This window comes from Aquila chrysaetos, chromosome 9 (assembly GCF_900496995.4).
Source record: "Aquila chrysaetos chrysaetos chromosome 9, bAquChr1.4, whole genome shotgun sequence".
NCBI lineage: Eukaryota > Metazoa > Chordata > Aves > Accipitriformes > Accipitridae > Aquila > Aquila chrysaetos.
In genome coordinates this window covers 40,588,423-40,600,881 of record NC_044012.1, presented here as the reverse complement: position 1 = coordinate 40,600,881, position 12,459 = coordinate 40,588,423, and the positions used below count along the sequence as shown (strand labels likewise).

Here is a 12,459-nt window from a genome sequence, read left to right as displayed (position 1 = left end):
CATGGCACACTTGCAATTTCAGTAAGTAGCTGTCAGTTTTTCTGAGCTTTCACTGGAATTTTAATTAACTGCGACTGATCTAACAAGCAATTAATTCAGCATTCATTACTTGTTAGGTTTATTATTACTTAAATTTAGCTCTTAAAGCTTGCTCAATTTTTTATTGGGAATGATCCCATGAGAATGCTAACCCTAGCAGCAAGGATTCTCAGACTCAGAGATAGCAGTTTACCTCTGTAGTCCAGACGTGGGTTAGTGATTTGTCAGCTTTCTCCTCTAGAAGCTCACGAACAACTCTCTTGTTTAAAAATACCTAGCATTCTCACAAAAATGACAGCAACTGCTAATAGGGAGCTATATGATGCTATGAAAAGTATGCAGAAAGGGTTATTTTAAAACAGGAAAACTGCACTGTTTGCTTTTCTTCTTTTTGATCACTCTCCTCACTGCACTCATGTGCTGTGTAGTCCAGCTGTTGCATGGCAGTCCACGACAAAGTCTGGGGAGCTGATGCTAAACTACAGAACTTTTGTTTTTAAACTCATTTAACACAGTCTTGGAAGCCAACCTTTGATACTTAATCTCCCTTTTGTTCCCCTCATTTCTTCACTCTGCCCAGTTTAACTTATACTAGACTGCCCGGAACCAAAGCAACCTGAGCCATTCAAAACAAGATTGCCACATTAAGGACCTGGTCAAAATGGGAATACAACCTAGGATTCCATCTAATCGACTCTCCATGAATTAGGCATCCATGCCTAGCTAAGTAAACCTGACAGACAAATTTCTCATGTAAAACATATACTAAAATACAATCCTAAATATGCAATGCAATTCGAAAATGTTTGGCATTTACAGATTAATAGCTAAACTATGGTGCTGTCGTGAGAAGGACAACTTCTCCATAAACACCGGGTAAACTGGCATAAAAAAGTTAATCCAGGAAGACAACTAAGAATGGATACATCTGTATTTCTTACAACATTCAAAAGATACACAACTTTCTGTCAATTGCCTCAAGAGTCAATTAAGGTGTGAATTGCATCAACATCCAGAGTCACTTCACCTCAGACAATCAGTCTTATGGTCCCATTGAAGACTCAGTAATATGGATCTCAAAAATCTTACCTTTTGACAGCGGGTTCTCAAAATCTCTTTCCTCCAAACAGGTACGAGGCTGGCCCTTAGTCAGCTCATTATAATCACCTTAAAAAGGTCTGTCTCCTCTTCAGCATGAGCAGTTCTTCCCTGAAGTACAATAATAGGGTTAATTAGCAGCCAGTTCTCAAATCAAAGTACAATTCATGGGGGAAAAAAAAGGTAAATTTGCAAAATTTTAAAAGAAAAAAAAAACAACAGAAAAATCACCTTAAAATTAACAGATTCTCTATATGCCTTAAATTGCAGTCAGCCTTTTTTCATGAGGGAACTCTGGCAGGTTGGTTACAGTCCCATACCCACAATTCTTAAAATCATAAGTACTTAGGTCGAGGTTATCATTTGATACAGATTATTTTTCACTGGGCTGGTGATAATTTCTGAGAGGATATGAAATTTCAAGAGCCTTGTTTCACCTGCAATCATGATTTAATTTCCTCCCTGCCACCTCCCTCCCACTTTTTGTAAATCCTGCAGCAATCCCCACTGCTAAACTAGAAATGTAGTCCCTAGCAAGTCCACAAACATACATGTAGTGTTAGTGTAGCTGTTTGCCAGTATATTCTGCAGCTTCTGTCATAAGGTGAATTACCAAAACCACAAGTGCTGTACTACCAGAGCGGCACTTACGCTAAAACAACCTTCTCAGTGCATTGTAAATAGACTTGATATCCACAAGTGTTGGAGTTATTTATGAGAATAAAAAGGAGGAAAAGAAAAAAAGAATTAAAAAAATACCTAACTAAGCGAGCAGGCACTGCTTATTTTTAAGAAGGGTCTTTATGTGATTTTAATGAAGCATTCACTACACAAGTTTTCATGGTTAATTTCATACTCAGAGTTTTTACCATGTATTTTACAATGGTAAATTTTACATCGCTATCCAAAAGACTTGCAAGCCTCTTCTCAACATACTTAGTTTTCATGTCACGTAAGTAAAACTCTTACTTGAGCTAAAATAATAGCTGCTTCAGAAAGAATTTCACAATTTGGCCCATAATGAAGCAGCTTATTTAAAATTGGTAGTTTGACAGAAAACACACTAAATGCATTAACTACTCAGCTCTCCTACTGAAGTGATCTACAGTTATCATACTTGCCGGGCAGTGCTATGGAAACATGAAAGTTTCAATCATTCTGCGGCAACTGCACATTCCTGTTGTGCAAAAATAAAACTGAGGCACAAGTAAAGGAAATGACTTGCTCAAAATCAATGAGTCAGCAGGACTGGAGTGTGTAGAATATGAATTTCTGAAACCCATTTTTGCTACAGCCCTCCGTCATTCAGATCTTGCTAATGAGGTATGTGCCATTTCAGTCACATTCCTGTCATTGTAGCTTGATGAAACAAACACTCCTGTTTTTTCCCAATCACTGATTCCATACAGTGTCATGTTTCTTAATTGTTTGATGAGACTTCAGATGCAGTCTTCCTGCATTTTCTAAACAGCCTATAGTATATTGCTTTCCTTACCTTATTAAAAATATTATTTGAAAAGTGCTTATGTTATATACTTTCAGTTTATCAGTTAGTAATTCACATGACTACTTGATCATTTGTCTTTTTTTACTCCATATCTGAATCTTTATTCTGACATAGCAGGCAGTTCACCACCTGAGAGATTGACTCTGCAACTGTTGTGCAATTCACAACCTTTGGAAATATACCCCCCTCTTGCACTTCATCTAGATTTCCTAAATGGAATTCTCTCAATTTAAAAAACATACATATACCTGTTAATAAAAAAATGGCAATTCACATACTCCATCTTCTGTCAGCACCCACTGCAAAGCTCAATTAACCTTCCAAGTAGATCTGTCTCTTGCATCTCCTTTCATTTTCTCTCAGGCAGACTTTTTCCTCTTCTGACATTATATCTAATTTTCTATTAATATTTTCCTTGATTTTTCCCTTCTCTGACTGAACTTTTTTTTTTTTTTTTTTTTAAATCAACTTTTATCATTTGCACTCTGTTTTCTAGTTTTGACTGCTGTCCTCAGAGGACATCATTTATCCATTCTCAGCTACCCACCTTTCAGTCACTTTCCCAGTTGTCACACCTAACTTCCCATGGTCATAACCACCCTGTTCTCCAAGCACCACATCACATAAAACACCTTTATATTAAAAAATTCACAACAGTCATCACAGTAAATAAAAATAATTACACTCTATTCACAACCTGGAACCAATCTCTATTGAACAAGCCTTTCTGAAACTTAAAAGAGGGTGCTGTTATAAACTAATATGAACTACTTTAAATATTCTAACCAATTAGAAAGTGTTAATTTGACTAGAAAAAAACCCAGACAAATTATGTTTGTTAATTAAACTCTTACTCCCTTCAGGCAATTAAGGACAATATTCAGCACTGAAAGAAGTTTTTAGGTGACCGAATTCCTTATAGTATCTTTGCTTGAGTAACTTTCTGGGAAAAAAAAGGATTTAAGAGCATATACTGAGCAGTTGTCCATTAAGAACGCTATGAATACCTAAACCAGGAAAACAAAAACCACCCACTAACTAAATTTTCAAACCATGTATTTTACTAACACCTTTGTTCATTCAGCCCACACTTGGAAAAATAACTTTTAGTTAGACTCAATACATGGGATTTGGAGTGAGTTTGTAAGGACAACTATTACTGTTGCTAGCAACAAGTTCTGAAGTTAGCCATCATCTACTGCAAAAATCCTGATTGAGCATGCAGGATTTGCATTTTTCTGAGTGTTTTTCCTGTTACTAAAAGGGATCCCAAATGTGGACTGATTGTATGGCTGAATTCAGCTGAGGCATAAACAAGTCCAATTGCATCTGAAGTAAGTAGGAAAAAATTTATACTGGGACCAAATCTGCTATGTCCTATGTTGAAAACAGATATTGTTCACAAGGAATAATTAGAAAACCATTAACAAATACATAACAGTAGGTGTGTTTATATTTACCCTAGCTTAGCTGAGCTAACATTACCAAGAATAGTAATCCCATTTTATTTGAGATTCTATTTTAGTAAGCTCTGTATAAGCTTATATTAATGACAGTTTCTACTATAAAGAGTTTATGACATTAAAGGCTGCTTTTTTGATTAAGATGAGACAGGCATGGGATATGCAGAGGCAGAAAGAGATAGCAAATAGCAGTGCGGTTTCCATTGCACTAGCGCGCTTTTTTTTTTTTCTTTTTACTGTGAGTTAAAGAAGACTTAAGGACCCATAACAATTCTATTACCAAAATCGTTAAAAGGTTAGTTAAATTTTGTCAATCGTATGAAACTCAGAATCCTGTCCGAAGACATGGCAGGTGATTCTGCAAGTGCCATTATAAACACTTATACAGTATGGGCCCAGGAGTGTACATCTTTGTTCAAAAACACATGTTAAGTTTTAGATTTCGATACGTCATGTAAAAACAGACTTTGTAATAAATTGAGACAGAAGAGCCTTCCTGCAAAGGTTACTGAATATGAAGAAAAAGTTTTCCATAAATTATTCCAATTCAGACAAAATACAACATGGAAACAAACTTCGAGACTCTAAAATCCTGAAAACTTATAAAAGTGTATTTCCTTATGTTTTAAGAATACTTTTTATTCCAAATCCAACTGTTTGGCTTCTTGTGATACAGTCAAAAGCTGGAGATACTCAGCTCTTTGAAGTTTGAAGGGGCCATTAAAAAAAATCCTTTATCTATTTAATTAGCCCGCATTCTACGGAGAGTTACAGATGTCCCTGGGGCAAAGTGGTATGGCCTGGGCTCAGTTGAAAGGAGCCCTGACAAAGCTTCGGTGTGGAAGTCCTGATTTTATAAAGCATCAGCCAAAGAAGGCTCTCCTGCGAGCAGTGTAGCAGCTCTACCCGATTCAGCAGGGCTGTGGAATACATATGCACATCTACACACCTGGTGATGAGCAGTACTGCAAGTAGACTACAAGGAAGACCAGGGCAGAGGCAGATCTCCGCGTACGTCGAAGCGCCAGGTCCAGTTTAACCACAAGGAAAGGCACACACACCACCTCCCCTTCACGGGCAGCGAGTGCCCCCGGCTCCAGACGCAGGCCCGCTCACACACCTGCGAGCCGCCCTGCCTCACCACACGGCCGTTTTCCCTCCCACCGCCACACACTCTCACCACACGCCTCACGCGCGTTTTCCCTCACAGTCCAGCACCCCAGCCTCACACCGCACTCGCTGCCAGCCCCGCAGCCCCACCACCTCTCTCACAGGCGAGTACCTCAGCCTCACAACGACCGTTTTTATCCCCCCCCCCGACCCTTCTCCCACCGGTTCTCCCGCAGCCCCCCCCCCGCCCCTCACACCGGCGCCCGCTGCTGTGAGGCGGCGCGAGCGCCGCGGCGGTTGCCGCGCAGGGGGCGCTGTGGCGCCTGCGGCCAGGTCAGCGCGCGGGCCGCGGGGGGAGGGGGGGGGGGGGGCGCGCTCCCGCCGCGAGCTCTTTCCCGCCTACCGCTGAGGCGCGCTCCCGCGGCTTCTCGCGAGCCCCGGCCACGCTCCCGCGAGAAGCCGCTTGCGCGCCTGCGCGCTGCCGAGGCCGGGGCCGGGCCTGAGGAGAGGAGCTGCGTGTGGTGGTGGCTGCCGGCCGGGGCCGAGACCGAGACGGAGACCTGCCGCCAAGATGAGCGGCACGTTGGCCAAGATCGCGGAGATCGAGGCTGAGGTAACGCGACGACCTTCTACCCCGGCCGGGGTTGGGCCAGGCACGAAGCGCTAGACGGGGCGGCCGCGGTGCCGCTCCGTGAGGGGGTGACAGGGCCCTGCCGGCGCCCTTGGGGTCGTGAGGCGCCGCGCCGGAGCGGGGCGGGGGGGGGAGGTGGTGCGTCCCGGCAGAGGCTCTCCCGGTGGCGAGTCCTCTGTTCCGTCCTCTTGCAGATGGCCCGGACGCAGAAGAACAAGGCCACGGCTCACCACCTGGGGCTGCTGAAGGCCCGCTTGGCCAAGCTACGCCGGGAGCTCATCACCCCCAAGGGAGGCGGCGGCGGCGGCCCCGGGGAAGGTGCGTTGTTCTGCGGGAAGGCTCCGGCCGCCTCGGCGGCCTCTGCAGAAGTGGCCGCTCCTAACTGCCGAAGCGTGGGGTGTGTGACGGAAATCGATCTAACGCGGGCGGCTCCCGTCCGCTTAAGTCGTGTCAGACTGTCTGCGGAGTAAATCGGAGCAAGCTTCTTCTCTCCCTCTTGTCCTTCCTGGTACAGGACCTTAGTCGTGGTTTGTGGCCTTTTGTAGGACCTTAGGGTGGAGCCGTTGTTGAAGTGTAAATGAAAGGGCTTCTGCGTTTTGGCTAATATAATCTCGTATTTGCAGAAGTCTTAGGGGTTTTACATGAAGAAGCGTCTTGCATCAGCCACCTGTTTTTATATGTAAAGGTGTGAACTGTCTAAGCTGCAGTGCTGAAAGGGAATGCTCCACCTACTCTCAAGTCAAGTATAGCCCACCAGGAAGCCTTGCAGCCTACACTTTATTGACAGGTACATGCCATGGAGTGTTATACAGACAAAGTGGTGCAAGGCAATATAGATTATGAACTCTTTGTTTCATACTCTCTTCCTCCTCGTAGGGAAGCTTACCTGGCTTTCACTCAGGCAGTATTATTAAAAGTAATATTGGGACTGCTGTCCAGAACCTTAAAAGATAGAAAATGTCAATCTTTAAATGAATATTTTTGCTCCTTATTTGCAGGTTTTGATGTTGCAAAGACAGGTGATGCGCGGATTGGGTTTGTGGGTTTTCCATCAGTGGGGAAATCTACTCTTCTAAGTAATCTTGCTGGTGTATACTCTGAAGTGGCAGCGTATGAATTCACTACACTGACTACTGTGCCTGGAGTCATTAGATACAAAGGAGCAAAGATACAGGTGAGATCTTTTTGTGTCTGTGAGGATATAGATGCCGTGTTAATGGCTGAATGGTCTAGCCTGACATTAGCAGGTTAGAAGTGACTTGTAGAAGTGCTTGAGAATACATTGGAAATGCTTCCATGAGGTACTAATTTTACCCTGCTTTTCACTTTGTTCTGGGGAGAAGTTCCTGTGGTAGTTCTCATATTGTCCATGAGATGATCTCTTCCATTGTACCGACAGGGCACATGGGGTAATACAATATATAAGAATCAAAGGGGAAACAATTTTGCCATATTCTGTTCAGATTTGCAGTAGAGTCAGCTGGTTTAGGAGAAAGGTGAAAGTAGGATTTATTTTCTCCATGAAGAAAAGTATTTTTCTCATGACTTACTTTCCTTCCTCTGAACAAATAGCTACTTGATCTCCCAGGAATTATTGAAGGTGCCAAGGATGGTAAAGGCAGAGGACGGCAAGTCATTGCAGGTGAGTATATTAGAGCTGGAGGCAGCATCGTATCCCTGGTTCAGTTAGTACAGCTTATGAGAATGAAGGGTTGAATCACCGTTTCTGATGTCTTTAAAAAGCTGAATTGTATGCTGGAATTGAGCTGCCTACTGTGAAGCAGTAGCCATTTTCATTTCGGTCTGTTTTCAGTTCTGGCTTTATGCGTTTGCCGAGTTTGTGCTCGTTGACACTGCAGTGAAAGTGTATTACCAATTTTGAAGGCAGATGTGATACCATGTTAAGCAAGACATGATGTCTTCATTTCTCTACCTAGGTTATTGTCATCAGTCTGGGGTCTGAATGTAGACAGGAAGGAAGATTTTTCCAGCCTCTGTGATTCTTGTAACATGTCAGGATCTGTGTATCAGTGCTGCTTGGCCAGCACGACAAACGTCGGTCTTATACTGGAATTTAAAAATAAGCAATGTACTGGCCTTTAGGGTTTTAGTATTGTCATCAGCCCACTGAGCCATATTTTATGTTGTTTTGTCTCAGATTGTGTGAACGTACTTTTTCGAGAGATTACTTTCTTTTTCTGATTCTCAGTTGCTCGAACCTGTAATCTCATTCTGATTGTTCTGGATGTGCTGAAACCCCTTGGTCACAAGAAAATCATTGAGAATGAACTGGAGGGATTTGGAATTCGTCTGAATAGTAAGCCCCCTAATATCGGATTTAAAAAAAAGGATAAAGGAGGCATTAACCTTACAGCCACAGTAAGTTGGAAGTTTTCTTTAAAGAAAAAAAAAAAAAATTGCTTGAAGAAAGAGGCATTTGCAGTTAATGGTATGCTTGGGACCATTCCTGTGCTGTAACTTCTTTAGAAGCTGAACTGCTGTTATTGTGCTGTAGTCAGTTACTTCTCTTGGAGGCCATCCGTACCTGTCTTGGGAGCCTGACCACCTCCTCATCCCCAAATCAGAGGCTTGGTTGCTTTCCAACAATTACACGTTACGAGGCCCAAAGGAGAGTGTGCAAAAACTGACTCTCACTTGGTGGCTACAGCGTTCTTCTGGAGAAGATTGCTTAGAGTTCCAGGCCTTGCAACCTGGACTACTCCTCATTTCCCATTTACCACTGAATGTTTAAAAGCATAGAAATAGCCAGAGATACCAAAAATCAGAACTCTGCTCTGGGATCTAAGTACCTAACATGTAGCTGTCTGGGCACTGGACTAGTAGATACGTGGGTTTGTATCGCAACTGGTCCCAGATTGACAGGAAACACTACTTCTGAAATGTCTGACTGCAGCTATTAGTGGGGCATTAATATAAATAAAGCTGTTACAATTTAAATCTTTTTTTCCCTCTCCTGAGGCTAACTATGGTAAAATCATGGTCAAGTCCAGTAAGTTACAAAGCAGCTATTATTTCTAGTAATCTATATGCAGCGATTGCTAGGTGATAGCATTATTAATTGTAATACTTGATTTGACTGTAAACTCTTCCATTCCTTAATGCTGTGCCTACGTTCAGTGTCCTCAGAGTGAGCTGGATACTGAAACAGTGAAGAGCATCTTAGCCGAGTACAAAATTCACAATGCTGATGTCACACTGCGCAGCGACGCCACTGCTGATGATCTAATTGACGTTGTTGAAGGAAACAGGTACTGTTGGGACCCTGGCTTTGGCATACCTGCAGTTTGTATTACAGAGAAAAGAACTGTCTCTCAGGTTTGCTTCCCACAGAAGCTAAGCTAGCAATGTGGTATCAACATAGGAATATCCTTTTAAAAAAATGTTTTGCTTTCCAATGAAGGTAGCAGTGTACTGCTGCTACGCTGCTGTAATGGTATTTCCTTGTCTTTGCAGGGTTTACATCCCATGCATTTACGTCCTAAATAAAATTGACCAAATTTCCATTGAGGAACTAGATATTATTTACAAAGTACCCCACTGTGTACCAATATCTGCTCATCATCGCTGGAACTTTGATGATCTGCTGGAGAAAATTTGGGACTACTTGAAGCTAGTACGAATGTGAGTCCCAGTTGCTGCCTTCTGTGGAGTTAAGTGTAAGGCTGAGACTGAAGAATGTCTCAAGAATGGATGAATGATGATTATTTTATAATGGTTTTCTCTTAGCTTAGAACTCTAGCTGTCAAATGATGATGTCTTTTGTCACTGAAGTATGTTTACTCTGTAAATCAGAAATTGTGCTCCTCTTGTCTGTTGTGTGATGGACAGGGTTTCTTTAAGAGTCACAAGTGCTATGTTTTGAACTTGTATGGGAATTAAATGAGGACCTTGTGAAACCAAGTCCAAAGTACCTCTTAAAAAATTCCTGAAATCATGGAATTCTAGTCAATCTTAGTGAATAGTTGTGAATTTCAGAGGTAGTCCTGTATTCAGGCTGTCATACATTCAGCTGTCTTAACAGAACTGAATTTAGTTCTTCGTCTAGCATTTCAGGTATTTTTACTATAAATTATTCCAGGTTTACCTCATACTTCTAATGCATTTCTTTGGATGAATTTATTAATGAATCTATTAATACTCATAATACAGTAATTGTAGTCTTTAAACTTGTATCTATCTTCCTGTGACAATATAAAATCTACTGTAAAAAGGGATTTAGTATGTCTAGGTATCTGGGCTATAGATTTCAACAGTTTTTTTTCTAATATATGTTGAGTTTTTTAGAGAAAAAAAAATCACGAGTCAGAACTATAATACTGTAGAAGTTCTCTTCCATCAACTATTCCTGTTTCACCTTCTTTTAAGCAACTACAGAAAGCTCAATAGCGATAAACCTTTGCAGTTACAAGGGAGAACCTGCTGCAGCCATTGGCTACCCAGATGCATTTTCAGCTTACGAACACTGAACAATTTACAGAGTATCTGTTGTCACCACTGAAATAGTGGAACTCAGCACAAGTGCCCAGGATGACAGAGCAAATGACCTATGAAATTTCATGATGGGTTGAAAGAGGCAGGGAGGTTTTAGTATTGACTGACTGTTCCATCTGCATTGCAGCTACACCAAACCTAAAGGGCAACTCCCAGACTACACCTCTCCTGTGGTACTACCTTACTGCAAGACAACAGTGGAGGATTTTTGCATGAAGATCCACAAAAATCTCATTAAAGACTTTAAATAGTAAGTATTATTGTAAAAGAATAATTTATAGACAGTAGAAAATAATCTGCCTCTTGGTATGTTCTTTCAATCTCCTGTAAACTAGAAAGGAAAAGAGGATTTGATGTTTTTTCATGTTGAATGGAATAGACTTGCCTATGACAATTGATGCTTAAATTACTATAGTTTATGTTCCTATGCACTTTTCTGGATAAATTTCCTCTATGGGGAAAATGTTTGCCTTTATATTTGAAAGTAGCACTAGATGCAGCATTACGGGCCATTGCCCTGTATGCACAAGTATTTTGGATGACTTCATACTTTGTTTAGATCTGCTTGTACTCTGGTTCATGCAGACCACTCATCCAGGTACTTGCAAGAGAATAAAAATAGCTCTTAAGCATTGCTTTCTGTATTAGCTTTGTGACAGAAATAGCTGTTGTTCTGCTGTTCGCGTATTATACCTCTAACCCTTTCAAATTTGATTTTTCTTCTCCTTTCAGTGCACTGGTCTGGGGTTCATCTGTTAAACACAACCCTCAAAAAGTTGGTAAAGACCATACTCTTGAAGATGAGGATGTTATTCAGATTGTGAAGAAATAAAGTTGTTCTTGCATGGTTTGCCACTCCACCTGAAATTTGTCGTTAGTTGTAAGTGGCAAAGAACAGGCTATTTCTATCAAATCTATAACAAATGGGTGGTGTTGGGTTTTTTTTATGGTAGTACCACACTGCATGGTAAAACTGATGTTTCTGGTCTACTTGTACTGCAGTGTCCCATTCTGGGAGAACTTTACATATGAGAAACTCACATTAAGTGACTTTCACAAGGGCACAAACCTTATGAGGAAGCTTTGATGCCTGGGATCATTTTCTGCTGCATGTATGTGTCTTACCAAATTGGAAAAAAAGTTCACACATCAGGAATTATGTTCTTCTAAGTTAGAACAAAACACAAAAAGCAGAGGCTGGAGAACCATATCTTATGAAACAGTGCTAGAAGACAGAGGGTTCTAGCTCTAGCTACCTTAATCTGAAGGGTTCTTGTTTGAATACTTCAAGGCTAGTAGTAGTCCTGTGGCTGTGGAAAAGATGGTAGGTTCTGCTCATGAGCAGTCACTTTTTCAGCAGTTTATACTAGTGGAAGTAAACTAGATGCTTGTGTTCTACTGTGTCAGTGACTGGAAATGTTAAAAAAAAAATTAAAATAATTTCCCCCTTAGTTTAGAGAAGTAAGTTGCACAAGAGAAGCAGGCTGCTCTAAAAGCAGCAGTTCTATTGCTTTTTTTTAATAGAAATGAATAAAGTTAGAACTCTAACATGAGCAAAAAGCTTATCAAATGCATTACACTCTAGCATTTGCTCTCCTACAAAAAGGAAGTAGGGGTGTTCACTTAAATGTGTCAAAAATGCTCCCTCTTGCGTTATGACACATACAGAAAGAGAAGTACAGTGATTTCAGACACCCATTCAAGCACTAACTCCTTGCAACAGTGGTTGCTACTCAGCCTGTTAAGGAAATGTTCAAGTCTTGGTTCTACTCCAAGCATTTTCCCTAATATTTTTTCTAAGCTTGGAAGTAAGATTCCTGCATAAGTGAGCTGAACTACTGCAGATGTGCTGAGGTTATCAGCCTTGACTGGAAGGGGGCAGAGTTGAAGCTACGAACAGTGAACCTCATTCACCCTTTCTTTAGAGCTGGTTGATTTTGCAAGTTCTTCTAGTACACTGGAATCTCATTCCTTACACTTAACTAAGGCTATAAAAAAATTGAAATGCAGCAGTTCCATTGTATGTCTTCAGTGAGGCCAGTTACCTTCAAAGCAGACTGTTCCCTCTCCCCCACATGGAAGATAAAACTAAAGTTGAA

General features: G+C 41.4%; 1 protein-coding gene across 3 annotated transcripts; it reads left to right on the top strand.

The window, feature by feature from the left end:
- Positions 1–5,698: 5,698 nt before the first annotated feature.
- Positions 5,699–11,215, top strand: DRG1 (developmentally regulated GTP binding protein 1). 3 transcript variants are annotated; one of them, XM_041125697.1, is made up of 10 exons: positions 5,699–5,830; positions 6,043–6,166; positions 6,847–6,867; positions 6,952–7,022; positions 7,421–7,490; positions 8,058–8,227; positions 8,987–9,117; positions 9,323–9,490; positions 10,488–10,610; positions 11,093–11,215. In XM_041125697.1, exons 1-10 carry the CDS (start codon positions 5,789–5,791, stop codon positions 11,190–11,192), a joined length of 1,020 nt encoding a protein of 339 aa, XP_040981631.1. In that variant the 5' UTR covers positions 5,699–5,788; the 3' UTR covers positions 11,193–11,215. The 3 variants fall into 3 exon arrangements, 2 of the variants coding, with proteins under 2 accessions (XP_040981631.1, XP_029881747.1); XR_005933120.1 differs by lacking the exon at positions 11,093–11,215 and adding an exon at positions 10,272–10,404 and having other exon boundaries at positions 6,847–7,022; positions 10,488–10,574; XM_030025887.2 differs by having other exon boundaries at positions 6,847–7,022.
- Positions 11,216–12,459: the final 1,244 nt, after the last annotated feature.

What these genes read in the sequence shown, in the direction of transcription:
- DRG1 (XM_030025887.2), top strand. Translation starts at nt 5,789, where the DNA reads ATGAGCGGCACGTTGGCCAAGATCGCGGAGATCGAGGCTGAG. An exon ending in TCGCGGAGATCGAGGCTGAG is followed by an intron (nt 5,831 to 6,042) that starts GTAACGCGACGA and finishes GTCCTCTTGCAG; the next exon opens with ATGGCCCGGACGCAGAAGAA. An exon ending in AGGACGGCAAGTCATTGCAG is followed by an intron (nt 7,491 to 8,057) that starts GTGAGTATATTA and finishes TCTGATTCTCAG; the next exon opens with TTGCTCGAACCTGTAATCTC.